At 40.9% G+C, this 26,625-nt stretch overlaps 1 protein-coding gene across 1 annotated transcript in view; it reads left to right on the forward strand.

The window, feature by feature from the left end:
• Window positions 1-26,625, forward strand: part of ASTN2 (astrotactin 2) — a 936,573-nt gene that overhangs the window by 285,968 nt on the left and 623,980 nt on the right. The window contains exon 5 of the mRNA XM_040963108.1: window positions 24,525-24,632. Within this exon, the coding sequence (XP_040819042.1) occupies window positions 24,525-24,632 (108 nt within the window). The remainder of the gene's footprint in view (window positions 1-24,524; window positions 24,633-26,625) is intronic.

A 26,625-nucleotide genomic window follows, 5' to 3' on the forward strand; every position in this document is an offset into this window, starting at 1 on the left:
TCACTCCCCAAGTGAGCCGCAACGGGCCGATGCTATGCCGATCCGAAGCCAGGAGCCTCTTCCAGGTCTCCCACGCGGGTGCAGGGTCCCAAAGCTTTGGGCTGTCCTCGACTGCTTTCCCAGGCCACAGGCAGGGAGCTGGATGGGAAGCGGGGCTGCCGGGACTAGAACCGTTGCCCATATGGGATCCCGGGCGTGCAAGGCGAGGACTTTAACCACTTGTGCCACCGCGCTGGGCCCCATCTACAAATATTTTATCTCCAGTTTTTTCTCCCCATACAGAGGATTAAAAGATGTCCCCTTTGAAATTTTGCCCACTGTGCCGCAGAAGCCGGTTTTTAGCTTGCAGCCTTGCATCTGTATGCAGAATCAATCTCTTTTGATCTCCTCCTCTTCCTACTCTCAGGTGATCATCAGCTGACATTGAGTGAAGAACACCAGTACACTAGTGATGGATGATATGAAATTGACTTTTACAGCTTACTTGCTCTGTTGACCTTGCTTCGACCTAGTGCTGCATGTGCCACTTCTGTCGTAAGATGAGAATAAAACTGTACCATGTTATTTTGTGAGTCTGACCCAAACAGTGTATGATAAATGCTGGATCATGCATGGTCTATTGATAGGATCCATTGGTACACCAGGACCTTTCCCACTCCAAATGCCCTTAATGCAGAGCTGTCTATTACAAATGTTATGGCCCTGCTTCAAAAGCACACAGATCTACACTGTAAACCTCTGCTAGCACCTGTCATAAATGTAACCTAGCACTCATTACTACCACTAACTCTCTCCTTTTTAAAGATTTCTTTTTATTGGAAAATCAGATACACAGAGATGATGAGAGACAGAGAGGAAAATCTTGTGTCTGGTGATTCCCTTCCCAAGTGGCTGTCACAGCTGCAGATGAGCCAGTCGTAAGCCAGGAGCCAGAAGCTAATTCTGGGTCTCCCCAACGAGTGCTGGATCTCAAGGCATTGGCCTGTCCTCTACTGCTTTCCCTGGCTACAAGCAGGGAGCTAGATTGGAGGTGGGGTTTCTGGGATACGAAGCAGTGTCCATGTGGAATCCCAGGAGTGTGCAAGGTGAGAACTTGAGCCACTGGTTTACCATGCCAGGCCCTACCACTAACTCTTTAAACTCCAGGGTTCACTAGGCCATAGAGTACAAATAGTTTGATTGTTTGTGTTTTGACCTGACTGCTTAAGAGTTCTTTCCTGCTGTGTGATCCTCTCAGAGTTGGCAGCTTCCCATGCTATGCAATAAAAAATGGGCCAGGCCACTGTTTCCAAGTGTGTAATTTACTGCATCTCTGCATCCAGAATGCAGAAGTACACCAATAATTCTGCTTCCTTCCTGGAAGCATGAAGTTGATGTTGCTGTTTCTTTGTTGTTGCCAGGAATAGTACCTGGTATGACATGGTACTCTCTGATTCAGTGAACCTCCAATTCTTTATAGGATTCAGCTTTTGCAGTCTGCAGCACATGTCTTACCAAATCCTGGGGTATATGTTTCTTATTTGTTTGGCCCATTGAGCATTCACATAATGGACCAGAGTCTTCATTCTACAGAATGTCAAGGTGGTCCGTGTCTTTTCAGATGATGTTGCAACAGAACTAGCTAAAAGAATACAGTGAATTGAAGCTGTGTTTAATGGAACCACTGGGTAAGACTCTGAATGTAATATGGTGCTGTCTCACATGAGTACAAACTTCCTCTGATTCTCTATCTAGATTGTGATGGAGTGATTTTCCAGGTCAGTGGGCACCTAGTATATACTCAAGACTGTGCCAGTTGCCTATAATAATGACACTACATCTGGCAGCTACAGTTGAGCTTACCACCTTTTTGAGTTTGTGGGAGTTCATTGTCGTGTTCTTGGACCTTTATGGATTTTGAAGGAGCAAATTAGTGAATTAAGTTTAACCATGATGGAGACTACCGCCCATGCATCCTTACAATCTTGAATGATTCCCCTCACCATTTCTATTCCCCACACGCTGGGGTGTTGCTTTTTGTTTCCTCTCTTGCCTAGTAGTGTAAATCCCTCCATTTGTCTTCTCTATGATAGTTTTATCATAGCGTTCAAGGAAATCAGAGGTTGATTCTGTTAGCTGCTGTGTTTATATCCGCTATATACTTGGAAAAATAGCAAGGTAACTATCACCTTGTGGGCTAGACTATACCAGAACTCCGTTTTGTTACCTGGCAGGCTGTATGTCCCCTACATTTGGTGTAACTATTTAGACGCTGGTTGTGATGACTACATCTTGTATTACAGTGCCTAGGCTTGCCTCTTCCTTCCCAATCCCAGCCTCCTGCTCATGTGCACTCTTGGAGGCAGGGGTCATGGCTTACTTAGTGAGATTCTGCCTCCTATTTGGGGAAGCTGGATTGAGTTCTTATATCCCAGCTTTGGCCTTGCCCACGGCCCCTGGCTAGTGTGAGGAATGAAATGGCCTATAGGACATTTTATCCCTTCCACTTCCCCCGTCCCTATCAAATAATAAAATTTTAAACAATTGTGAGTAAGCAATCCTGGTCCTTGCATATAAATCAAACTTTATTCAGCGGCCTGTGACATTTCTGGAGGTTAGCCTTGTCGAGTTGGTGTCTGGTTACCCAATTTCTAAACAGATGTAAGTCAACCTGGGGAAGGCCTAGAAGAACTATTAGCCACATGTGTTAGTGTTGCGGCCTTTCTCATGCTACCCAGGCTGTCCTTCAATCAATGAATTTAGTTCAGAGAACCAGTTCATATTTAGAAACTGGACTTACAGCATTTACTTCCCAAATGCTTCCCATCATGATGTGATGATTCATTCTGCGGGAAGTTATCAGAGTGTGTGGGAATGTGGAGTTTTCAGTCATTCAAAAGGAGAACTTTTTGTTTGGGCCAACACCATCATCTTCCTCTAATATAAGGTTGTAGGTATCATTCAAAGCCGGTAGAAGTCAACATAGTTAATGATTTTCTGCATTTTATAGTTATGTTATTTCTGAATATATAAAGTATGTACAATTTTCTTTAATAAGAAGGAATGCCAGCACAGTGAGAGAGAATTAGCTTTTCAAGTTCTAGTGCAATTTTACCCATCCACTCCCATCTGGAAAGCTTCAAAAAGCAGATCGCAACACCTTGCTTTATGTAATATATGTAATGTCACAGCGAAATCTAATTGTCAATCCCCAGAAAATCTCTTTTATCTCCATGAAAGGTTGGTGAGGCTTGGAATTGGTGTCTGTGTTGTTCATATTGCCCCAAATGTTTTAATTATGTAAAAAATATTCAGACAGGTTAAGCAATGTGTTCAAAATCAGATGGTGAAGATGAACCTAAGCTGAAATCTAGCCTGCAATATGTGTTCTAACACTTATAGAGGAAGGCATCAATAACTGTTGTGTGCATACCTTGTGGGCTGATGGATGAAAGAATCAAGTGAAGGAGGAACAGAAGGAGGACAGGGACCCCAAGAAAATACTCCTTAGTCTACCTTCCCCTTAAAACACATGTGGGAGAGCTTATGGGACCTTTTTGACCAGCTTACAATAATATTGGAATTCCTGCCCCTTAAGCTTGAAACTACTGCAAGAGGGGGATGTCTGGGAAATCACATGCCAAGCCCAGTAAACTAAAATTCATTTTTGAATTCCCTTCATTCCCCTGAATGTTCCTTACTAAAGCATGTGGGTGAGTGCCTGAAAAGTTTATGCACTTTTGAGATTCACAAACCCACTTGAAAGTCCTCTTCTTTTTGCATCGGGCAAGCAGAGCAAAGAATGTATAATTTTCCCTTCAGCTATTCCACTTTGAACTGTTGTGCATGTCTTCACGTTCAGTATCTGTTTATGCATTCAACAAGTATTTATTGAGTGCCTACAATCGTCCAGGCACTGTACTGAAAGCAGAGTGTGTGGATGGAAAAACAGAGGTCCTGATCTCCTGAAGGTCCTATTCTAACGTCACAGATAGGCCAGGAGTGAAGAGATGGCATCATCTACAAAGAATCATGCAGGAGGGTAAGGAAAGACAGTGATAGGCGCAGCGAAAGGGGATATCTCTGACTTGGTGATTAGAGAAGACCTTCCTGAGGAGGTGGCGTTTGTGCAGGCCCTGTAGAAAGTAGAGAAAGATAGATAGGGAAAGTCCAATAGCAGCACCCTGAGGGCAGAACAAGACTAATATATGCAGTGCAGCAAGAAGGCCACAATGACAAGTGTACTTAGGGCAGGAAGAAGGGCAGAAAAAGATAAGGTTGGTGAGAAAGCTTGAGGCTACATGATTAGGATCTAGTTGTAGATTAAGGAACATCCTTCAGAAGATGAATGGGCAGTCATTGGAGACTCCTGAGCAGGGGACAGGAGTGGTTTTATTTACATTTATAATGTGACCCGTCAAGTGACAGTAACCTCATGTGGAATAGACATTGGCAGAAATGTGCAAAATGGCACTCACAAACATCCATTATAGGAATAAAGATGACTATAGCTTAATAAAATGCTGTAGGTCAGCAACTGTGGAGGTGATGAGAAATGAACATACTCCAGAATGTCTATAAGTTTAGACAATAGGGCTAGGGCATCTCTGGGCAAAGGAAAGGTTCCTGTGCAGGGACCAGTTTGGGGCTGAATGAGCATGTGACTGGAGAACCTAACAAAGCACCAGGTTTAAAAGGGACAACCAGGAGTTCTGATTTCTAATTGAGATTACCTTTCATCTGAACTGAATGGGAACTTTGAAATCTGTATGAGGAAGAAGGAATTAATTTTTGTATAAGGAAAGAATATAGGAACATTAAATGACTAACCTGAAGCTGTATAACAATCTTAATATAACTAGACTGAAGACCCCAGAATGCTATAGCTTAAAAGTTAATGAGTTCTTTCACATAACTGGCCAGTGAATCCCTTTGTGCAACAGTGAAATTGCCTCCTATTTTGTCCTTGTGGAATGTGGGAGGGTTTGCAAAAGATATTTTCGTTTTTTGCACAGCCAGAATTTTGAAAGGGTTACCTTCTGTGTTCTGCCCTATTGCTGTGTGCTGCATGGGTGGGTGGCATGCAAAGTTCACCCTGGGATTTACTATGTTTGCAAAAAAGATGTACTATGGGGTCTGATTTGAGAAGGTGCTATTTTCTACTAGGGTGGAAATGCAGAAGAGCAGAGATGGTAAGAGCATGTCGGAGAAAGGGAAATCAGACTCTCAGCACACGGGGGCGTGTTTCTGTTAGGGATTAACAGGCTAATAAGCCAGCAAATAGGATTAGATGGGAGAACATCTCTTTCAAACATCTGCAGCGCTGTGGGAGGTGTTGGTGAGAATGTCAGCTTTATTCCTCCTGGCAACACTTGGCGGTGCTTGTTGTGTGCCAGGTACCATTCCAAGGAAGGCAGAAAGCCACCGCCTGAATTTTCAGACCTGACTGGGGGAAACTCTTCCCACTCCCCATCCAGATCATCTACTCTTTGCTCTAGCAGTAGGGCTGCTGTGTTTTCCACTTTCTTCTTCCCTTAACTTTCTTTCTTCCTTAGGGCTATTTAAAGCCTTAACCTTGTCCTTGAAAGAAAAAGTTCAGATAGCAAATTGAATTTGTCCCTTGCACCTGAGTCTGAGCTAATTAAGTGTGGTATTTGCATGAAATCCGTGAGATCTGATCCAGCAGGTTGAATGAACCTTTCTCAGCCAGGGAAATACTGAGTTTCGGCATCCCAAATAGAGGCCTGCTTTTCTCCTTGAGGCCTTTATTGCACCTCATTTTGCTCACCATCAGTCACCAGTCTTAATCATGGCGTTGTTGTCTTGTCCCTAGGAGACCGCGATGGTGCAGCAAGCCCAGAGCTGTTTGTGGATCCGCTCTCTGGCATCTGCTAGACACATGAACTTACACGCGACACTATGACCATGTGCTTATTGTTGGCAGTTGATAATCGATCTAAGGGAAAGTGCCTATTTTTTTCCCTCTGTTTCCAGTATTTCTCTCAAACCAATAGCACACCCAAACACATACGCTGATATATAATTTAAAAAAAAAAGCTTTATTTATTTGAAAGGCAGATTCAAAAATAAAAAACATCAGGGAAAAAGAACTAGTGAACAAGAGAACACCATGTACCTTTGCATCTGCTGGTTCCTTCCCCAGTGGTTGCAGTGCAACTGGGTGAAATTCCATCCAGGTCTCCCACGTGGATGCAGAAGTGCAAACACTCAGGCTGTCCTCACTGAGTTTAGGAAAATCAGCACAGCAGTAAGCATTTCCATCACTGGAAAAAGATCCTTTGGAACTTTTATAGCACAACGTTCTTTCTACCCACATTCAATATACACAGACATGCTTTGTGTTGGAGTAAGCTTAATTTGCTTTTTCTTCTGTTTTATAAGAAAGGAAACGTGTAGTATGTATTCCTCAGTGAGACATCTTTTGTTTAACAATTTTGAGAGTCATCCATATTGTTGCACATATAAGCAGCTCCTTTACAATGTAAAATCCTTTTTTATTTTATGAGAATGTTTAAGTTTATCTCTTGGTGGACATTGGAGTGGATTTCACATTTTTGCTACTGTGAACAAAACTACTATGAATGCTCATGTACAAGTCATTCTGTGGATATATATTTTCATTTCTCTTGAGCAAGTAACTAAGACTGGAATATCTAGTTCAAATGGTTGTTACAGGTTTAACTTTCTGAAAAGTTATTTTTTCCTCCAAGTATGTGCATGATGCCATTCTGATCAGCTGCATATGAAAATTTCACTTGCTGCAAAATGATTTTTCAGTTGGTAAAGACAAAGGTTTTATTTAAATTTATTTTTATGGGAAAGGCAGATTAGATTTACAGAGAAGGAGAAACAGAGAAATATCTTCTGTCTGCTGGTTCTCTCTCCAAGCGACCACCATGGCTGATGCTGAGCCGATTTGAAGCCAGGAATTTCTTCTGGGTCTCTTGCAAGAGTTCAGGGCCCAGGCTGTGGGCCATTCTTTATTGCTTTCCCAGGCTGTAAGCAGGGAACTGGATGAGAAGTGGAGCAGCTGGGACATGAACCGGTGCCCGCATGGGGTCCTGGCACTTGCAAGGTGAGGATTTTAGCATTGAGCCATTGTATACATTCTCCACGCCCCTACCCTCGATTTAAAAAAAAAAAAAAGTTATCATTCTGGGGCCTGCATTCTGATACAACAGCACCCTAGCATTCTTTATCGGATTACCAGGTTGAATCCAGGTGATTCTGTTGTCGTTATCTGGGGAGTGAAACAGAAGATGGAAGATCTTCCTTGCCATAACTGTTACCCTCTCCTCCTGCTCAAATAAAGCAGTCCTTTAAAATGTAGTCATTCTGGACCTAGCACAGTGGCTAAAATCCTCACTTTGCATGCACTAAGATCCCAGATGGGTGCTGGTTCATGTCCCAGATTCTCCTATTCCCCAGCTTCCAGCCTGTGGCCTGGGAAAGCAGTCAAGGACGGCCCAGAGCCTTGAGACCCTGCACCCATGTGGGAGATCTGGATGAAACTCCTGGCTCCTGGCTTCTGATCAGCTCAGCTCTGGCCATTGCTGCCCCTTGGGGAGTGAACTAGCGGATGAAAGATCTTTGTCTTTCCTTGGCTCTGTATATCTGACTTTTCAGTACAGATAAATCTTTTAAAAATAAAATGTAAAATGTAGCCATTCTAACAACTGTGTGGTTGTATCCCATTGCAGTAGTATTTGCATTTTCCTCATGACTAAAGAGGCTAAGGATCTTTTTATGTGCTCCTTGGCAGTCATATTTTCTTGAGATATTTCTTTAAATTTTTTGCCAATTTTTTAATTGGGTTGTTTGTCTCCTTATTATAGAGTTATAAGGAGTCTTCATATATTTTGGCTACAAGTTCTTCTCAGATATGTTATAGAGATATTTTCAATCATTTTTTGGCTGGCCTTTCTTTTTCTTTGTCTTAAAGAGCAAACTTTCTTATTTTTCCAAAGTAGAACTTACTTATTTTTTGGAGCCTTGTGAATTTTACTTCCTATTTAATATCTGTGTCTGCTACAAATTCCCAGTACTTTTCCCAAAGTCAGATAGACTTTTTATCTTTTGTTTTCTTCTGGAACGTTTGTAGTTTTTACTTGAATATATGATTGATTTATCTACTTGGGTTAATATGATACATTTTTATGAATGGAGTGTTTGTTATTTATCAGGTGACTCTAGAGTTGTCTAAGTACAATTGATTGAGAAGTCTTTTCTTGAAGAACTTTATTAAAAATGAATTGTGTGTATTTGTTTTATTGATTGTATGCCTTTGCTTGGCAGTACTGTATGCTTTTGGTTAATACAGTATTCTGGGGTGTTTTGAGAACAAGAAGTATGATTTCTTTATTTTTGTTCCATTTTTGTGTTGCTTAGCTATGTAGGGGATTTGAACTTCAATATATGTTTTAGAAACAACTCATGCATTTCTTTAAAGTCTTTCTTTTGACATTATTACCAGATTGCTTTAAGTGTATTGACAGAGTGTCATCTTAGTAATGCAGAGGGTCAAATCCCCAAGCATGGAGGATGTTTCCCTTAAGCAAGGTTTTCTTTAATTTCCCTCAGCATTGTTCTGTTGTTTTCACTGGAAAGAACTGGTATGCCTTTTGTAAAACATTTTTATTTTAGGATATTTTTGCTGTCTTGTAAGCGGAGTTGTTTTCAAGAAATCGTTTTTTAATTGTTTACTTTCAGCATGTAAAAATACAAGTAACTTTTGTGTAACTGCTTTTCATCTTTGAACCCTGCCAAAAAAATCACTCAGCTATTAGTTGTTCTGTAGTTTCCTTGTAAGTATTTTTGTGAAACATCATGCCATCTGCCAATAAACATTATTTCTTTTATTTCCTTACAACCTTTATGCTCTTTTTCTTTTTCTTGTGTACTGAAATGGTGACAGCAGGAGTGTCTCAACATATCTGATTATGATGTGAATTGACTTGTTCTCTGTCCATTTGATGTTTCTTAGGCTTTGGGAATTTTCTGATTTGTATTCTGTACTAAATTGCATTGCTTCTTTAATAATTATTTTCCCTTATCATTCCTTTCCTTCCAAAAGCCTAATTATTTGTATTTAGACTTTTTGATATTGTGTCTTGTGTCCTTTAGGCAATGCTTAATTTTTAGATCTTCCTTCTCTCTCTTCTGGATTTAGTAACATCCGTTGATTTCTCTTCAAGGACATTGATGATTTTCTGCATTGCATTAAGCCTATTAATTTGATGTATTTTTTTCCTTTGGTATGTTTTTAATTCTCACATCTCTTGTTTGTGTTTATGTATTTGTGTGTGTATTTTTTCCTAACTCTCACATTTCTATTCATTTCAGTCATCTATTTTACGGAGGTGTCACAAGCAGCTATGTTCAAGTCCGTGTCTGATAATCCCAGCATCTGAATCATCTGTGTTTGGCTTTTTGTTTATTTCCCCCGTTGTAAGTGGATGAAACTTTCCTGGTTGAGGAGTTGTAGGTTGAATTTGGAAAATTATGAATTTATCTTAACAAGACTTGGCATTTTAGTGCTTTTCTCCATTGAATGTTTCTGGTTTGTTTTGGAAGGCAGCTAGATTGATTAGACGCCATCTGTCTTGCTTTGTGGTGAGCAGCAAGCAGCTCGAATCCCAGGTGCCTTGCAATCTTTAGGTAGACATGTTGGAGTCGGCCTCACATGCTTGTGTTCCAGAGCCCAGCGCACACAGAGGTTATAGAGTTTGTGTGTTCTTTTCCTCTGGGTGACTCCTTTTCTGCGTTGTTCCTTCACGCTTTGGTGGTCCTGATTAATCTTCTGTCAAGCCTGCAGGATCCTTAGCTGAAAATTCAGAGAAAACTTTCCTTGGGTGTTTCATCTGCCATAACTGTAGAAATCATGAAAGTAGGAAAAACATCCTAGGATGGCTCTTTCCTTCAAGTTTCGATATGGCTTTTTTTTCCCCCCAGAATGTGCCTCCTTATATCTACTTTCTGGAGCCCTTGGGTGATTTGACTTTTATTTTGTTCAGAATTTACTGTTATCTGCCTGAGGTTAGGTTTGTTAATATCTTACTTCTCTGTAATATATGCAAAGCTCCTCTATATTTTATGTTTTATTAATCATTTTATTAATATGTAACTCAATATTTTTATTACATTTCTTAAAATTAGTATTGGAATGTAGGTACTTTGTACAGTATTTCACCCCCACCTAGGTCTATGTAATATACCAATATTGTTAACCATTCACCTCAAGTTAGACTTTAAAGCCATTTGCCATTTTCTAATATTTATAAATAACTTTACAATATGTATAAAAATGCATATAGCCTTTCCTACATTAAGGGTCATTTCCTAAGGATGAATTCCCAGAAGTGAGTCAAAAAAGATGAAGATTTTTTAAAGCTCCTTCCCCATAGCCCAACTGCTCCCAAAGCACTGTACAGATTTGCACTACTTGCAGCAATTTATGGAAATGATCATTTCATAAAACTCTGTCAGCACTGGATAATAGTAAAATAAAAAATAACATTTCTATTTCAAAAGATGAAAAATTGTAATAACAAGTTTATGATCTCACATATAGAGAAGAGTGGAAGAGGATGATGTTCTTGATGTCTGTGTCCAGAGACACACCAAGTGGCCTTATTGTACAGAAGAAAATCCTGGAGAATTAATTTCTGAACCTATTATCACACATAGGTAGACAGAAAGTTAGAATTGTGACACCTAGAGGGAGAAAATGTGTTTGAGTAGCAAACCAGATGCGTAACAGTTTACCCAAACTTTTGAAACAGCTCCCACAAAGGCTGAGACTTTATATTTGTCACTGCCTGGTGGGCAAATTTGAAAGAAAACAAACAAAAATAAAATGAGCTCTTAAAATTGCTTTTGGAACAATAAGAAAAGGAAATGGTTGTCCCATTGCAGGAAGCTAGTGAAACCTTATTACCAAATGAAAGTATAGAACTAAATTCATTCTGAATCTGTCAGAGCTGCCACTTCTAAACGGACAAAATGTGGAAAGTAGGGAAGGGAGAATAAAGATGTTTCCTAAGGAATAGGGTGCTAAAGCACAGAGGTGCTAGTCACTCTATTAACATGGAAGTGTGTGCCTGCCTCAGTTTCAGTCTCCAGACCCAAGGCAATTACTTTTCCATGTGAAAAAATTAATTTGAAGATTATGCTTTCTCAGACCCACAGTTCTGACCTTGAGGAAATCCTGGCAGACAGAGCTTTCAAAACTCTACAGAAGAGCAAATCTTACTCTGTTTACAAATGGGTAGCACAGTGATGTTGCAACCTGATTTTGATTCTTAACAACAAGGAAGTCATTCAGTCACATTTCCATGGTATGTGGGTAACAGCAAGTCAGGAGCCTGGAGGTTATCACAGGTTCGTTATAAACATGTCGGGCAGATGGTGTTTGTTGTATGGCTATACTAGGGACATACCATAGACTCAGGACATCCGGATTTTGGCAAGAGATTTGATGTTTTCTTAGAAGTGTATGGTTTGGGCCCGGCCCAGTAGCCTAGCAGCTGAACTCCTCACCTTGCATGCAGCAGGATCCCACATGAGTGCTGATTCTAATCCCAGAGGCCCTGCTTCCCATCCAGCCCCCTGCTTGTGGCCTGGGAAAGCAGTAAAGGATGGCTCAAAGCCTTGGGTCCGCGCACCATGTAGGAGACCCAGAAGAAGCTCCAGGCTCCTGCATTTGGATAGGCTCAGCACTGGCCATTGCAGCCACTTGAGGAGTGAACCAGTGAACAGAAGACCTTCCTTTCTTTCTCTCTTACTCTTTGTATATCTGCCTTTCCAATAAAAAAGTTAAAAATCTTAACAACAACAACAAAAAAAGCAAAACTCTGTCAGTGAGTGAAAACCATCATGAGGAAAAAAAAAACTCAACACCAAAAAGTTAAACATTCCAAGTTAAAAATACACAAACTTGAAAAAAAAAGTATATGATTTATGTGTATGTATTCTGTCTGTATATTTGTAAGAATATATTCCATCTCAATTAAGAGTAAATTCTCTGATAACTGATGAGTTCCATATCCACTTCTTGATGTTTACTGTCAAGATTTATTAATGTTTTTGTTTGTTTTCAAAGGCAAAAAGTGTAAGCTATTGATGGGACAGTCATTGAGCTCCTTTTATTCCATTACATATTTTTAAAGAGTTTTCTATTAGGTAATTGATGTCAACCTGTAGAGTATTCTGTAGCTACAAACCATCATGGTGTAATCTTCCTACAGTTTTCTCTAACATCCATGCCATTACTTTACATAAAGGAAGGCCTGGGGTAGGATACTGTGCATAGTAATAACCACAGTTAACTTGACAGTTCGTCTTTCCTCCTTGCTGGCCTTGTGACCTTGCACAAGACACTTGGTCTCTGAAAGCATCACTTTCTTCATATTTAAATACAAATATTGTGGGTGGGCAGAGGTGTGGTGCAGCACATTAAGCCGCCCCTTGGATGCCAGCATCCTCTCGACTGGACTGTTTGGAACTGAGTCCAACTTCTGCTTCCATCAGCCTCATTCTAATGGCAGCCTCAGAGACAGCAAATGATGGCTCCAGTTCTTGAGCCCCTGTCACCGCATGGGAGACTGTATGGAGTCCCTGGCTACTGGCTGTGGCATGGCTGTTGTAGGCATCTGGGAAGTGAACTAGCTGAAGGAAAAGATTTTCCCTCTCTTCTCCTTCCCTCTACTTCTGCTTCTGCCTCTGTCTCCTTCCCTGACATGTTCTTAAAAAATTAAGCCAAAATGATCTAGATAGGAGCATCTATTTAATTATCCTGTCATACTACAAGTGTTTCAAAAAGTTCATGACAAATGCGTATTGTGAAGAATAAGTATTCATGCAGCAAAAAAAAAAAAATGGCTGTATCATCAATTTATTTTTTTAGCTATTTTCCTAAAACTTTTAAGTGACCCTATACTAAATACTTTTAACATATATAAACTTGTAGTTCCATCGCTTGACATCATTGCTCTTGGCAATTATCCATTCCTCTCTCACCTGCTGCTACTTTGATGTTTAATCACATGGTAAGGGGCTGTGCAGTCAGGGAATAGGAAGACAAGAGATCACAAGACATGGGCAAAAATATATTGAGGGACTAGAAAAAAGGACTGAAATATACAGATACAATTTGGTAGCACAAAAATGTTCCTTACTTTGATTTAGAAAAATCAATTCTACAAATACACGATGGGAAAGACCAGCTTTATTTGCAGTGCGAGGAATGAGGGCATATTGAATACAAGTCAATTGCTAGGAAAGTTGAAGCATTCCTGACTACAGCAGGACAAGCCTCTTATTCAGAGAAAAGGGGGTGACAGTCCCTGTCTGCTTTGTGGGGCTCAGACCACCCCTAACCCATCATGGCTGGTTCTGAGGATCACAACTCAAAAGCAACTTGAATACACTGGAGTATGTTGTAAAGAGTGTGACAAAAGGAATTTGAAACATGAAATGCATATTGAAAATCACTAAAATTTGAGAATGATGATGTTACAACCAGTGTTATTCAGGATATAGTGACATAACCAATCTTACACACTGCTGGTCAGGAGGAAACTGTTACATCCTTTCTGAAGGACATCTGCACAACAGGAAACAAAAAGTTGATATGGGCTAATGCTCTATGATTTAATAATTGTTCTTTACTCTCCAGAAAATTATATAGGGATAAACAGGCAGGTGTAGAATGGTTGATCTGTTAGAATGAATACTGAAATATTACAGTGAAACACTGAAAACAAACTAAAATTTAAACAAAGATCGGTTAGACAAACAATATATTCATACAGTGGAGTATTCTACAAACATCAATTTGTATTGAAGATGGCTATTTAACATGGGATAGTATTCATGCAATGTTATTTATTTTAATTCCATAGTTAATATCATTTTAAACCATGAAAAGTATAAACAGAAAAGAAAAATCTCTGTATTCTGAGAAAATTGCTGCTAATGTTTTCTTGAATGTGAGAATAGATATATAGGTGTTGATTTTGATGCAAACATAGATCTTAGTATGTGTATAGGCACAAACATATATGTATATATGTGTAATGTACATAAAATATATAATAAAATTGCCATTCATATCCTTGGATTCCAATATGTATTTCTGACATGAATAAATAAATACCCATATGTAGCTTATTTATAAAACTCATGCAATGTGCTCAAGATACAATGAATTCCAGTTACAGAAATGTTTGCATATAAATGTATGTTAAAAACTTGACGTAAGAGAAGTCAGTTAGAAGTAATAGCATTTTATTATTTTCTTCTTTATGCCTTTCTTAGTCAAAAAAGGTCTTATAATCCAAAAATTATAAGTTTAAACATATGGCTTAAAGAATGCGTAGGAAATTAATGGGAGTGTTTAGCTTGCATGAAAATACACTGAATGGGCAAAGGAACAATCCTCAGTCAGCTGAAGAGCCTTCATATGGGCTAAGCTAACAGCTGCTGCTTCAAAAGATTGTATGGCATCTCAAGCGTAGAAATTGCATGGAACTTGATTCTTGCCCAACCTTACAGGGCTCAGCTCTGCTCCCATATGCTGCTGTCCTGGACTGGCTGTGGGCTCTAATCTCTCCTGGGCATTTAAGAGATCTGTAACACCAAACAAGCTACTTGGAGAGCCTCCGACCTCAGTCTACTCATCTGGCAAGTGAGACGGCAACACAGATATCATGCAGTTACTGTAACGGCCGAATAAGTTGCTGTGTTTGGAAAGGAAGTAAAGCTGCTCAGTGTCACTCAATATTTGCTTTGTTAATATATATTTTTAGTCCCATATATTAATAATAGGACAGACCTTGCCAACACTTGAATCTCCAGTCACCCATTTCATCTTCATATCCTATGTCTTAAGGGTGCCATACATAATGGATTGGAGAGAGTTTGAATATTTTGTAGGCCTGGGAAAGGGGAGTGTTCTGATTGCCTACAACTGCATAATACACCAACACTAACTTAGTGCCTTTGGACCAAATCTTATTATGCTCATTGATTTTGAAAGTGAGAGTTCATCAAAAGAAACAGGAAATGAATTGTCTCAGCTCTGCAGTGACTGTGCCTCAGCTGCTAAAACTCGGCCTATGTAGGGGAATCAGACGGCTGGGAGCTAGCGTGAACTTGAAGCTGCTTCTAAAGGTTTGCTACCATGTGCTCTGGGTTACTTGAAGGCTAGGCTCATCTGGGAACCGGGGCTGTACCAGTTCAGTTACACGTGGCCTCTCCAGGTGGCTGAGAAATCTTGGTACTGTGGCAGGTTTCCAAGGAGGGTGCATCCAGAGAGCTGGCATTTTGGAAGTGCCAGGCTGAGGCTATACTGCTATGCAAGGACCTCAGGCTGGATGCTCAGCAGAGTCACTTCTGAGTTCGGTGGATTACAGACTGGTTCCTCAGGCCTGCAGGGATTAAAGTGATGCTTCACCCTTGACAGGGGAGTGACAAAGATCTCACTTAGAAGAGGATGTGAGATCAGGATTTGGTAAGCTTCTCTTTGGAAATTAGTACCTCTAACATGGAGAAATGGGCTATTCCAGAAACAAATACTCATTGTCACGAAATAGCATGTTGAGCTTGGTTGACAGAATGTCTCCCACCTAAATATTGGTTTGAATCAAAATATGGAGAGATTAATTAGTGTGTGTCTCTTCTCGGATGATGGCAGGACACCCTTGGACTGTTATTAGTGGAATGTCAGGTGAGGAATTGACTAACAGTGGAAAAGGAGAACTGCTTATAAAAAAGACACTGTATTGCATTTTTTCATTAGCTATCATTAGAATTCATGGAGGAAAAATAGAAAATGTGGATGAGCAACAATAAGAAAATGTTTTAAATACCCTAAATCTTGTTTATATTTGCAGATTCATGTATTCCATTTTTAATATAGTAAGATCATTTTGTGCTAATAATTTTATAATAAGCCTTATAAAGTTTAGCTTTTTTTTTTAATCATGGACATCTCAAAATAACGTTTTAAGTTAAAATCTATTTTTAAGTCACATAGTATAACACATAATGTGTCACCAAGTGTGTATAAATTTACACAAGTGAATATTTAAGATTATGTACTTTTTCACTCACTGGAGAAGTCTGCATATAAATGAATGTAGATTTATATCACTATATTTAATAATCACATGAAAGTCTTTTAGAGATAAGCTATCATTTTTATGTCTTCAATGAATGATTCTGTTATTTCCTTTTTTCTGAAATTATAATAATGCCTAATTATAGTTTTATCATAGAGATTCTTTTCACCATAAAATCTGTTTTAAAACTGCAGTATGAAGGACCCACTTGGTGGCACACTAAGTTAAGCCAACACTGGAGTACCAGTGTCCCATGTGGTCATTGATTTGAGACCAAGTTATTCTACTTTTGAACCAGCTCTTTGCTAGCATTCTTGGGAAGGCAGCAGTGGATGGCTTGGGTGCTTGTGGCTTTCATCCACACGGAAGACCTGGCTGCTGACTTCTCCTTGGCTCCACCAGCCTTTGCAGCCCTTTGGGAAGTAAACAAGTACATGAAAAATGCCTGACACTGGGACTGACCTGTAGATGGTCTCAATGGCAGTGGTGGTTGTGGTCAAAACGTCCCAGAGATGTGACTGTGCGGATTTCTGTGTCTTAGGCCTACAGCTCAGAGCAGTTATATAAGTTGTACGGCTTAGGGGTATGAGAAGTTTTAGCAGTTTGTTTCCTTCTTTTCTGAGTGGCACCATTTGTATTCCCTGGACAGTTGGGGGTCAGCTGGGTTTTTGCATTCCTGAACCACATTTTACTATCTGGCGTTGTTCTGAGCAATCTAAAAATGCAATATCGCTGTCACCAGCTTGAGGAAGACATGGGGCTTGAGTAATTTAACATGTCACCACCATCCATCACGATAGCAAGAGCATGAGATGGAATGTGGACCTTCCAGAGGTTGGCAGAGCAAGTCGGTGGATGGGGCAACTCAAGCAGAGAAGGTGGATTTGCAAAAATGAGCAATGAATTAACTCTCATAAACCCAAAAAAAGACAAGGCATTCTCTTCTACCAGACTGGTAATAATATACTTTCTTAGAATGCCCACATTGTGAATCAGAGTGCCAGGATTCCAGTTTTAACTGCTTTTGCTTCCAACTAGGTAGCAAGTGACAGCTTAGGTGCTTAGGTCTCTGCCATATGTGTGGAAGAACTGGTTTAGTTCCCAGCTTTCAGATTTGATCTTAAGCAACCCTGCCTATTGTATGTGAGGAGTGAAACAGTACATGGAATCAGTGCCTCTCTTCTCTCCCAATCACCATCACCACCTCTTTCCCTCTTTCTCCAGTTGCCTTTCAAGTAAACAAAAAATTTGTAAATGAATTCAATTTTAAAAGGATTCCCATATAGAGGGCTTGGCTAAACCCTAGAATGTCGCTCCTTGAATGTCTTACATGATTCCCTACCAGAACATTTTTAACATCAAGAAGTCCGAGACTTTTGTATTTTGTGTTCATTGTTGCATTCTGAGTGCATGGAATGGTGTTGGGCAAGAACAGGCACTGAGCAAATGCTTGTGGAACGAATAAACAAATGGTGAACACAACTGTGCTTCAGTCTGATGTGAGAACAGTCAACTTGTGAATCCTTTGGTACTGGACTGTATCTGAGTCCAGGTTCCTGGCTGCCTTCATGAAGACTCTGGAATCTCAATGTCCCAACCTCTCTGCTTTTCCTTTACACTTTCTTGAGTTCCCTCATTCTACAGTTCTATTCTTAATTTTGCAATGTTAGAAATGAGAACATGATTTTTTGAGATAGAATTCACATCATTTAAAATTGCCCATTTATCATTTGAAAATATATAATTTAGTGTCATTAAATATATTCACAAGGTTATGCAAATGTCACCTCTACCTAGTTCCAAGACCTTTTCCTTACCTGAAATGGAAACATTACTCACTAACAGACCCTCCTTATGCCCGATTACTTTTACCTAGCTCTGGCAACCATAGTCTACTTTCTATCCATGTGGATTTGTTTATTATAGATGTTACATATAAATGTGATCATGCAAATAGATCTTTAATGTCTAGCATTAAGAAAATATTTATTTGTTTTTATTGGAAAGGCAGAGAAGAGTCATGAAAAGGAGAGACAATGTTCTTCCATCTGCTGGTTCACACCCCAAGTAGCTACAACAGCCAGAGCTGAGTCAATCTGAAGCCAGGAGCCAGGAGTTTCTTCTAGATCTCCCATATGGGTGCAGGGTCCCAAGGCTTTTGGCCATCCTCCACTGATTTTTCCAGGCTATAAGCAGGGAGCTTGAAGGGAAATGGAACAGCTGGGACAGAAACTTGGCACCTTATGGGATCCTAATGCTTGCAAGGTGAGGATTTAGCCATTGAGTCATTGCACTGGGCCATGATATCTAATGTTTTTCACTTGGCAAAATATTTGGGAGGTTTATCCATTTAGTACTGGCATCAGCAATCCTTTTTATGGATGAATGATATTCCATTCAGTGTACTACAAATTTTTCATCCATTTCTTGGTCAGCGATTGAACCTTTGAGTTGTTCCTATTTGTGAATAAGACTGTTAGGAGTGTTCATACACAGAAACTTGTTTGTATACTTCATCTTCAGTCCTTTGGGGTATGTGCCCAGGAAGAGAATTCCAACGTCATGTGGTAATTCTGTCCAGCTTCTTAAGGAAGCACCAAATTGTGTTCCGTAGCAGCTGTACCACTGAGGATTTCCATGAACAGCATACGAAGGTTCCAGCTGTGCCACATTCTCACCAACGTCTGTGGATTTCCATTATTTCCCTTATGCCAACTTAATGGGTGTTGTTTTAGCTTTGTCCATGTTTTGCATATTTCTAATGACTAATGATGTTGAGCGTGTTTTTATGAGAACTGAGTTTTTAAATCAAGCTACACTTGAGCTCTGCCTTTTGTAAATTGTCATCTTTGGTGAGCAACGCTGCAATGCTGAATGTTGATTTGTCATCAATAAATGTGACTGTTAGCTCTCAGACATCTTGTGCAGGTGCATTACTTTGTGGGAAATACTTCTCACACTGTGCTGTGTACTTAGACCACCCAGATGCTTCCATCTGAGACCATCAAGGAACAGAAAAAGCAGGGACCCATGAAGCAAGTCCAGAGATTGCTGATTCCAGCAGAGAGATTGTCTCTCCCTTTTAACTGCCTATCTCTGGTCAGTGTCTCTTAATCTTAGCTCCTAAGTAGAAGTACCTGGCCAACCTCTGTATTAATAACTATATCTTAATGCACTAAATTACCAAATTTATATTCAAGTGCTAACAATGAGGACTTTTTTCTAGCCATCTGAATCACCTCCAAGACAACTGTAATTGGCCTGTGGCCCCTTCAGATTCTATGGATACTCAGAGGTTTTATGCCTTGGATGACTGCCACCTTCCCATGATGTCATTGTGTAGGAGCATGGTTGACCAACTGTCATATAGCAGCACTTCCTTTCCTTCTGTGCCACGCAGACAAGCATTCAGTAAATGCAGAACATACCCCAGCACACTTGTTTACATACGACATACTTTTTCCTAACAGCAATCATGAGTGCTGACAGCTGTTGTCCTCCTTTGAAGCAAAGTACAAGGACATATACTTGATAGAGAGCTTAACATGCCACTTGGGATACCTGCATCCTGTATCAGAGTGGTTGGGTTTGAGGCCTCACCAGTCCAATCTAGCCTCCTGCTAATGTAATCCTGGGGATGGGAGGAGCAGCAGAGAGCAGGCAATAGCTTAAAGCTTGGATCCCTGAGAGCCACAGAGGAAACCTGGATTGTGTTCTGAGCTCCTGGCTTTGGCTCTGTCTATTGTAGTATCTAAAAAGTAAACCAACAGGGAGAAAAATCAATGTCCCGGGGCCCAGCGCCATGGTCTAGTGGCTAAAGTCCTCACCTTGAACATTGCAGGATTCCATATGGGCTCAGGTTCTAATCCCAGTGACCCCGCTTCCCATCCACCTCCCTGCTTGTGGCCTGGGAAAGCAGTTGAGGACGGCCCAAAACCTTGGAACCCTATACTCATGTGTGAGATCCAGAAGAGACCCCTGGCTCCTTACTTCAGATTGGTTCAGCTCTGGCCGTTGCAGTCACTTGGGGAGTGAATCATCAGACAAAAGATCTTCCTTTCTGCCTTTCCTCCTCACTCTATATATCTGACTTTGCAATAAAAATAAATCTGTCCTAAAAAAAGGAAAAAATCAATCTCTCTCTCTCATGTGCAAAATTGTGTGTTGGCCTTGAAAATAAATTAACATTAAATTAAATGGAAATGTTAAAATTATGGTAATTTCTGAGAAAATAGATGCCTTGCCTGAGGCCACACAGCTAATAATTGAAGCATAGGATTAGAACTCATGTCTGATTCTAATTAATTACCTCTGAAGGTTCATAGATTACAGACACTAACCCAAATTTAAGTGCCACCAGGGTAGGGAGTGTGGTGCTTGTGGCTTTGTAGAATTCTGGCTACCAGATTCTACATTCAAGTCACATGTCATCAAAAAAAAAAAAAATTCAACACTTTGGTGTGAGCTGTGACTATTTATCCATACTCATATCCTGCTACTTAATTATGGCTCAATAATATTTATTCTTCAGCCACTCCCACAGCTGTACTTGTATGTATTGAGGTGTGCTGTATGTTTGAAATGTACACTGGCTTTTAAAGATTAGCCATGAAAAAGTACTAAATTTTTAATAATAATTTAATAATAAGTCAACTGTATAAAATATATATAACATGACATGTTAATATGTCAAGTAGGAGCTACACAATGATTTTCCTTTCTTATTTTTACCATGATGATTATAACACTTAAGATGGCATTTGTGGCTTGCCTTATATTTCAAATGCACTTGCCAGTCTAATGCTTTGGCTCTGAGCTTATTTTAAATCTGATGTTGATACCTTAATATTCACAGGCACACGAAGGCCAGAGGCAATGGCAGGAGACGGGGTGTTCTCATGGTAGTTTAGCAAGCTTTCTCTCCGTGTGCTTCAATAAGTGTCAGTTTGAAGAAACCATTAGGATCTTGTGAAGCTTGAGTAGAGTTCCTGCAAGAAGCTCTGAGTAGAAGCTCAGAGAAGTGAAAATATGGCCAGTCAGGAGAATCAAGTAACAGATCTTAGCTATCAGCACACTAAAGTTTTGCCCTCCCTCCATGAGCATGTGCACAAAATGCTGAGTTTAGATTAGCTATGAAGTCATCTTTGCAAGTAGACAAACCCAACTTGTATCTCAGCCCTCTCACTTAACAACTGCACATGACCTCTCTGAGACCTAGTTATTCATCTGTAAAACAAGGTTTATGATAGCGTCCTTACAGGGATGGCTGTGGGCATTAAATAGGGTATTTACTCATATTTTATTACACACCAGAACAGAGACTGAAGGAATTGGCTATACAGCCACTGTCTGAGTTTGAATTGTGGCCCTACTACTTACAAGCTGGGCGATCCTGGGAACATTATTTAAACTTGCTGTGCCTTCATTCCCTCATCCATTACAATGGGAATAAAAGTAGTATCGTGCTTTTTAAGGTCCTCATAAGGCTGGAATAAATCAGCATCTGTAAAGGGTTTGGAGCAGTACCTAGACAGAGAAGCCTTAGCTTTTCCTATGCTGGAATTGGATCAGACCTACTACCCTGTCCTATTGATTGGAGAAAGAATTCTGTCTGAATCCTGTCTGCTCTCCAAGGTAGGCCATTTGTTTTGTAAGAGGATACAAGGAAGAGAAGGAGTATTTAACTGGAATATTTAATAATATGGAAGTCCGTTAAAAGGACTGTGAGAAGGATCTGGAGTAAATGCCCACACCTGCACCCCCTTCATCTACTGCTTGAATCACAGTAGGACAGAGGCTTCCTGCTTAGAAAGGAGTTTGGGGGATGAGTGCGGCTACTTTATCAAATGCTTGAAATTTTTTCTTTGACCAATAATTATTTGTAGATGAGCAAAACCCTCTCCTTTCCCTTATATTTTGTTACAGTAAAATAGTTTAATGGCAATTTTAAGAGCCCTGCTGGCCTCTGGAAACCTCTGCTCTCCAGCTACTTCCAGAATCTCCATGGGGCTCCTGCCAACTGCATTTCAGAGTGGAAGCTTTCAATGAGGGGACTGCATCTGGCAGAATCTGTAGTCTTCTGCCGTCTCTGGGCACTGCCTTCAGTTGCTGAAGATTGCAAACGTACGGTTCAAGGTCCATAAACAGATCATATTTGATGACATGAGGACCAAGATCAGATGCTGCGGTCCTTTGTGCTTTGGCAATCTTAAGAACACACCGCTTTGAGGAAGCTTGAAGTGGGCAGAGCAGACGCGAATCTTTCCATCTTATAAAGTATGACACTTGATCATCAATCACACCAGGTTTCGGAGTTTAATTTCATTCATTTTTACCATATTAGCTCAGTTGTTGCTTCTGCTCAGTGGGGCTACTGATACCTGTGTTAGTGATACAAATGACTTGGGAATAAGATTTCACAAGACAATCTTGTAATATTGGGTAGCTTGCCACAGAAAGGATCTATTGCTTTCCAAACATTTCCTCTCAAGTTATTTCAAGGCAAGAGCATCTCTGTCCTAGAGAGCCTGAGTTTGAAGTAAGCAAACTAACCCTGAATCCTGACTCACGCTTGTCGGCTCTGGGACTTTCAGCAAGTAACTTTTCCCCTGTATGTCTTTGAGTCTTTATTTTATTGTATAGTTTGTTAACTACACCTTTGGTATGAATCTATTATGACAAGGAGTGTGTGTAATAACATATACAAATCTTCTAGGTGTGCAGTTGATTGCTCAAGAGCGTTGCTGGAATGAATGAAAGGATAATAACCATATTGCAGAAAGTGTGTCTGCAAGTGAAATTTCTATGTTCTGAATGCTATTTCAAATACCCTACCTGAGGAAATTACATAGTAAATCCTTTCGTGAATTGAATCACATTTCCCTCTAATGTCTGTTTTTTCTTTTCCTCAGGTGGAATTTTTGCATAGGTAATAGGTCAGCATGTTGCCTGATTCAAAAAATACAAAGGATTTCTAGGGAAAAGTAGCCCCCCTCCTCCAGCTACTTAATTCTCCACCAGGACCACCACTGTTACCAGATTCTTGAGTGGACTCCCGGCATCCAGGGGATGGTCTGTTAATGTAGACAGTGAGGCTCTGCCCCCTAGAGAGCCCCCCAAACCAAAATTCTCTTGCCTCCCACTGACTCTAATATGCCTGATGTGTTGTAAGACTTCACCAATGCTTAAGCCATCTCTTTCTATATCCTTTCCCCCAAAAACAAGACAATTAAAAATGCAGAAGGCACAGAGAAATTAATAAAAGCTATCTGTGTCATCCCTTCACCACAAATGGCTGTTGGGATATTGGCAGTTCCCTGCAATCCTTGTTTTTTCTCTATTCTTTCACGCACTTCTCTTTTCACGCACTTCCAGGCATGTGAATGTACTGCCCTTGCTCCCTGCATATCCTCTTACTGTTGGCATCCACTCCCCTTCATCCTCAATGCACATCCCACCACAAAAGCCTTTTTCTCTCCTGGGTGGTCACCGAGCCTCCTGATGCAAGCAGCTGTTTGACTCACTGGCTTACTCTACAACCTCCCAGGGCATGCTAAGTAAAGCCCTCCCTCTTGTCAGATCTCAGTTTGGCACTCAGGTGTCACCCACACCCCTAAGGCATGGGTCAGCATCCACTTCCCCCTCCGTCCTTGACTTGATGTTACCTCCTGCTTCCATATGCCCCATGCCAAGAGAAGTGCCTCTGTTGCTTTTTCTTTCTTTTTCGTCAAGCACTGCAGCCCCATCCATCCACCAAGTCCTCGCTCAAATCGGCATGCTTCCATAAAGCCTGCTGAGGTCCTCTGTGTTGACATGAATTGTTCTCCCCCATCTAGCTAGCATCTCATTGTGTGGGAAACACAAGCCATGAATTAAGTTTAAGGCTCCATAGGATCCCATTTGTCCCTCTGACTAGCATATGATCTCCTGGCTGGCAAGGCTTAGGTAATATTTATTGTTCTATCTCCAGTGTCTGGCTCCGGGCCTGGCATACAGTAAGCCTTTGATTGAAATGTGTGTGAAATTAAGTTGGCTGGAGTGTTTTGTAGAGGTAGACGCATCATTTGAAACAACAATAGGCATCAATTATTGAGTCACCACTGTGGAAGAAGCATTTCCATTCCTCAAGGAAATCTCACAGGTTAATAGTTACTGCCCTTATGTGAGGGCTAAGAACTGTGTTCACTTGAAGGTCACATGCCTGAAAGCTGCCTACCTACCTCGGGCTGGAAACAGAATCTGCCTCACTGCAGAGCCTGGGTTTCTTCCATAAGTTTTGCGAGCTCTGGGGTCAGCTGAGATTTACAAAGAGGTCTGGGGCTGCGGATGTTCGGGACAGTTGAGGGATTGCACCAGCTTTCCGAGGTGTGGAGATGACGGATGGGCTACTGTGCTTCCTTCCAGGGGGAATCGGCTTTGGGAGGACCAAGGGGAACTCGGGCTCAGAGGCAGACGACGAAACGCAGCTGACGTTCTACACAGAGCAGTATCGCAGTCGCCGCCGCAGCAAAGGTAACTGAGCTCTTGGGAAGGTTCCAGAAACCAAGTTTCGAAGAGAAAAGCCCAGAGAACAGATTGTGTGCTCCGAGACAACCTTATCTCCTCTTCAACTGAGTCCCATTCTGTTTAACACAGAGCTCGGCGTCTACCCCCTGACCAGACAAATGACCTTAATTATATCCTGTATTTATCCCATCCTATCCTACCTCACTTGATGATTTGTGGAAAGTTTCCGAAGTTTATGCAGTGATTTTAAAAAGCACAGAAAAATACAAGTTGGCTTGAACTGAAAATATGAATAAGAAATTCTTCCCACTTGTAGTCAGGTAATACAGGGTGATCCATGCCCTACTGTGTTTTCTTGGCCTTATAAGGATAACACCAGTTCAACCCAGAATCAAACCGAACAATCAAAGCACCAGCTAAAATGGAACAGAGCCAAGCATTTATGCGACAGATTTGTGTATTTCCCAGATGCCAGTGCCAGAACATCCCTGTAAACAGAATGCCATGTGGCTTTCTAGAGTGTCTTTAATTGATAATAGTTAGCATTGTCTTGATACATAATTATTTCTCACAGTAGCACTCAGTGTGAATTGGTTTCGAGATGCAGGCAGGACTCCATATGAGTAAGGCTTGTAGTTCTCTGATGATTCAATGTGCTCTGAAGGGAAAATACAGTGTATTTCAGGCACTCACCTGTGAATGTCATGCTTCATTTCTGAATGTTTTATAAGGATAGGAAAGCAGCAAGTTCAAGATCGCATTCTCAGAGAGACACCATAGGATTCAAACACACTTTCCATCTCAGTGATTAAGGGCAGCGCCATGGGTTTTGGCCACCCACTGAAAAGAAGTTGTTCTGTCAAGCACGAAGGTAGCTAATCAAAACCTGTGGCAGGATGCCTGGTCCTGTCACTTCTGCACAAAAAGTAAGCTGAAGCAGCACACAGAGCCGGGAGAAAGCCTCCTTTAGAACCGCTCTGGTTGCTCTCCAGGCATGCATCGTGGGCATTCAGAGAGCACAGGTCTCAGAGATTTAGGTTCTTTGTGTTCTTATGTGAATTGTTGACATTCTCGATGCCTCAAGTTTGTCATCTGCCAAACAACCACTCTCAGTACCTCATGGGCTTGGAGATGCATTTTGATTAAGTTATGTATGATACATCATGGTGCCCGGTATATACTAAAAGTAAAATCAAATAGACTTTAGTGTGAGATCAGTTCTCATTGTTGTCCAGGTTCTTCTGACCCCAGCACCTTCCACTGCAAAGGGCCTATGCAGTGTGTCTTTGTACACGTCCCATTGGGAAGGCCTGAGGTCTATACAGCTCTTAGAAAAATGGGACTGGCCTCCCATATCTTTGTATTTTCTGCAGTTGGCTACAGTGAAGCTTTAGCAGTTGATGATCAGTAATTCTTAACCTGTCTTGTCCCTCCTAGAATCCAGCAGCCAAAGTTAAAGCTGGGCAAGTTGGTGGGCCTCCTCAGTGGGACAAGGCTATTTACAGCTAATTGGAAAACTATATATCACTGAGCAGTCCCCTCATAAATTGGAGTAAAACTTGAAAAAGAAAAGACAAAGCCACAGGACCAGAGATCAGCGATTTGGCCTGGTGCCTGCACATGTTCCAAAGGCTGGGCTGTGCCTTCTGGACAATGAGGGTGACAGGGCTGTGACACCTCCCCACTCTGTTTGCCTGGCCCTGTTGCCAGCTTAATCCCAAAGCCTCTGACTTTACCAGTGTCCGTTTACTGACCACCGCTTCCCCATCCCTCTTCTTCCACTTTTAAGGGGTTGCTGCCACAGGAATCTCTTTCTCCTCAGTATCCTGGGTTGCTTCACTCACTTGCTTGCAAGTTTTAATCCTTTCTTCTCTCTCCTTCACTCTCTTTTTCTTATCCCTGACTCCTCTTCTTGCTCTGTATTTTCTTTTTGTTCTCATTTGTTCTATCTCCTCATTTTCCTCTTCTCTCTTCTCATTTTCACCTCCTTTCCTACTAT

Source organism: Ochotona curzoniae, unplaced genomic scaffold, assembly GCF_017591425.1.
Source record: "Ochotona curzoniae isolate NIBS_2020 unplaced genomic scaffold, NIBS_Ocur_1.0 scaffold_3208, whole genome shotgun sequence".
Lineage (NCBI taxonomy): Eukaryota > Metazoa > Chordata > Mammalia > Lagomorpha > Ochotonidae > Ochotona > Ochotona curzoniae.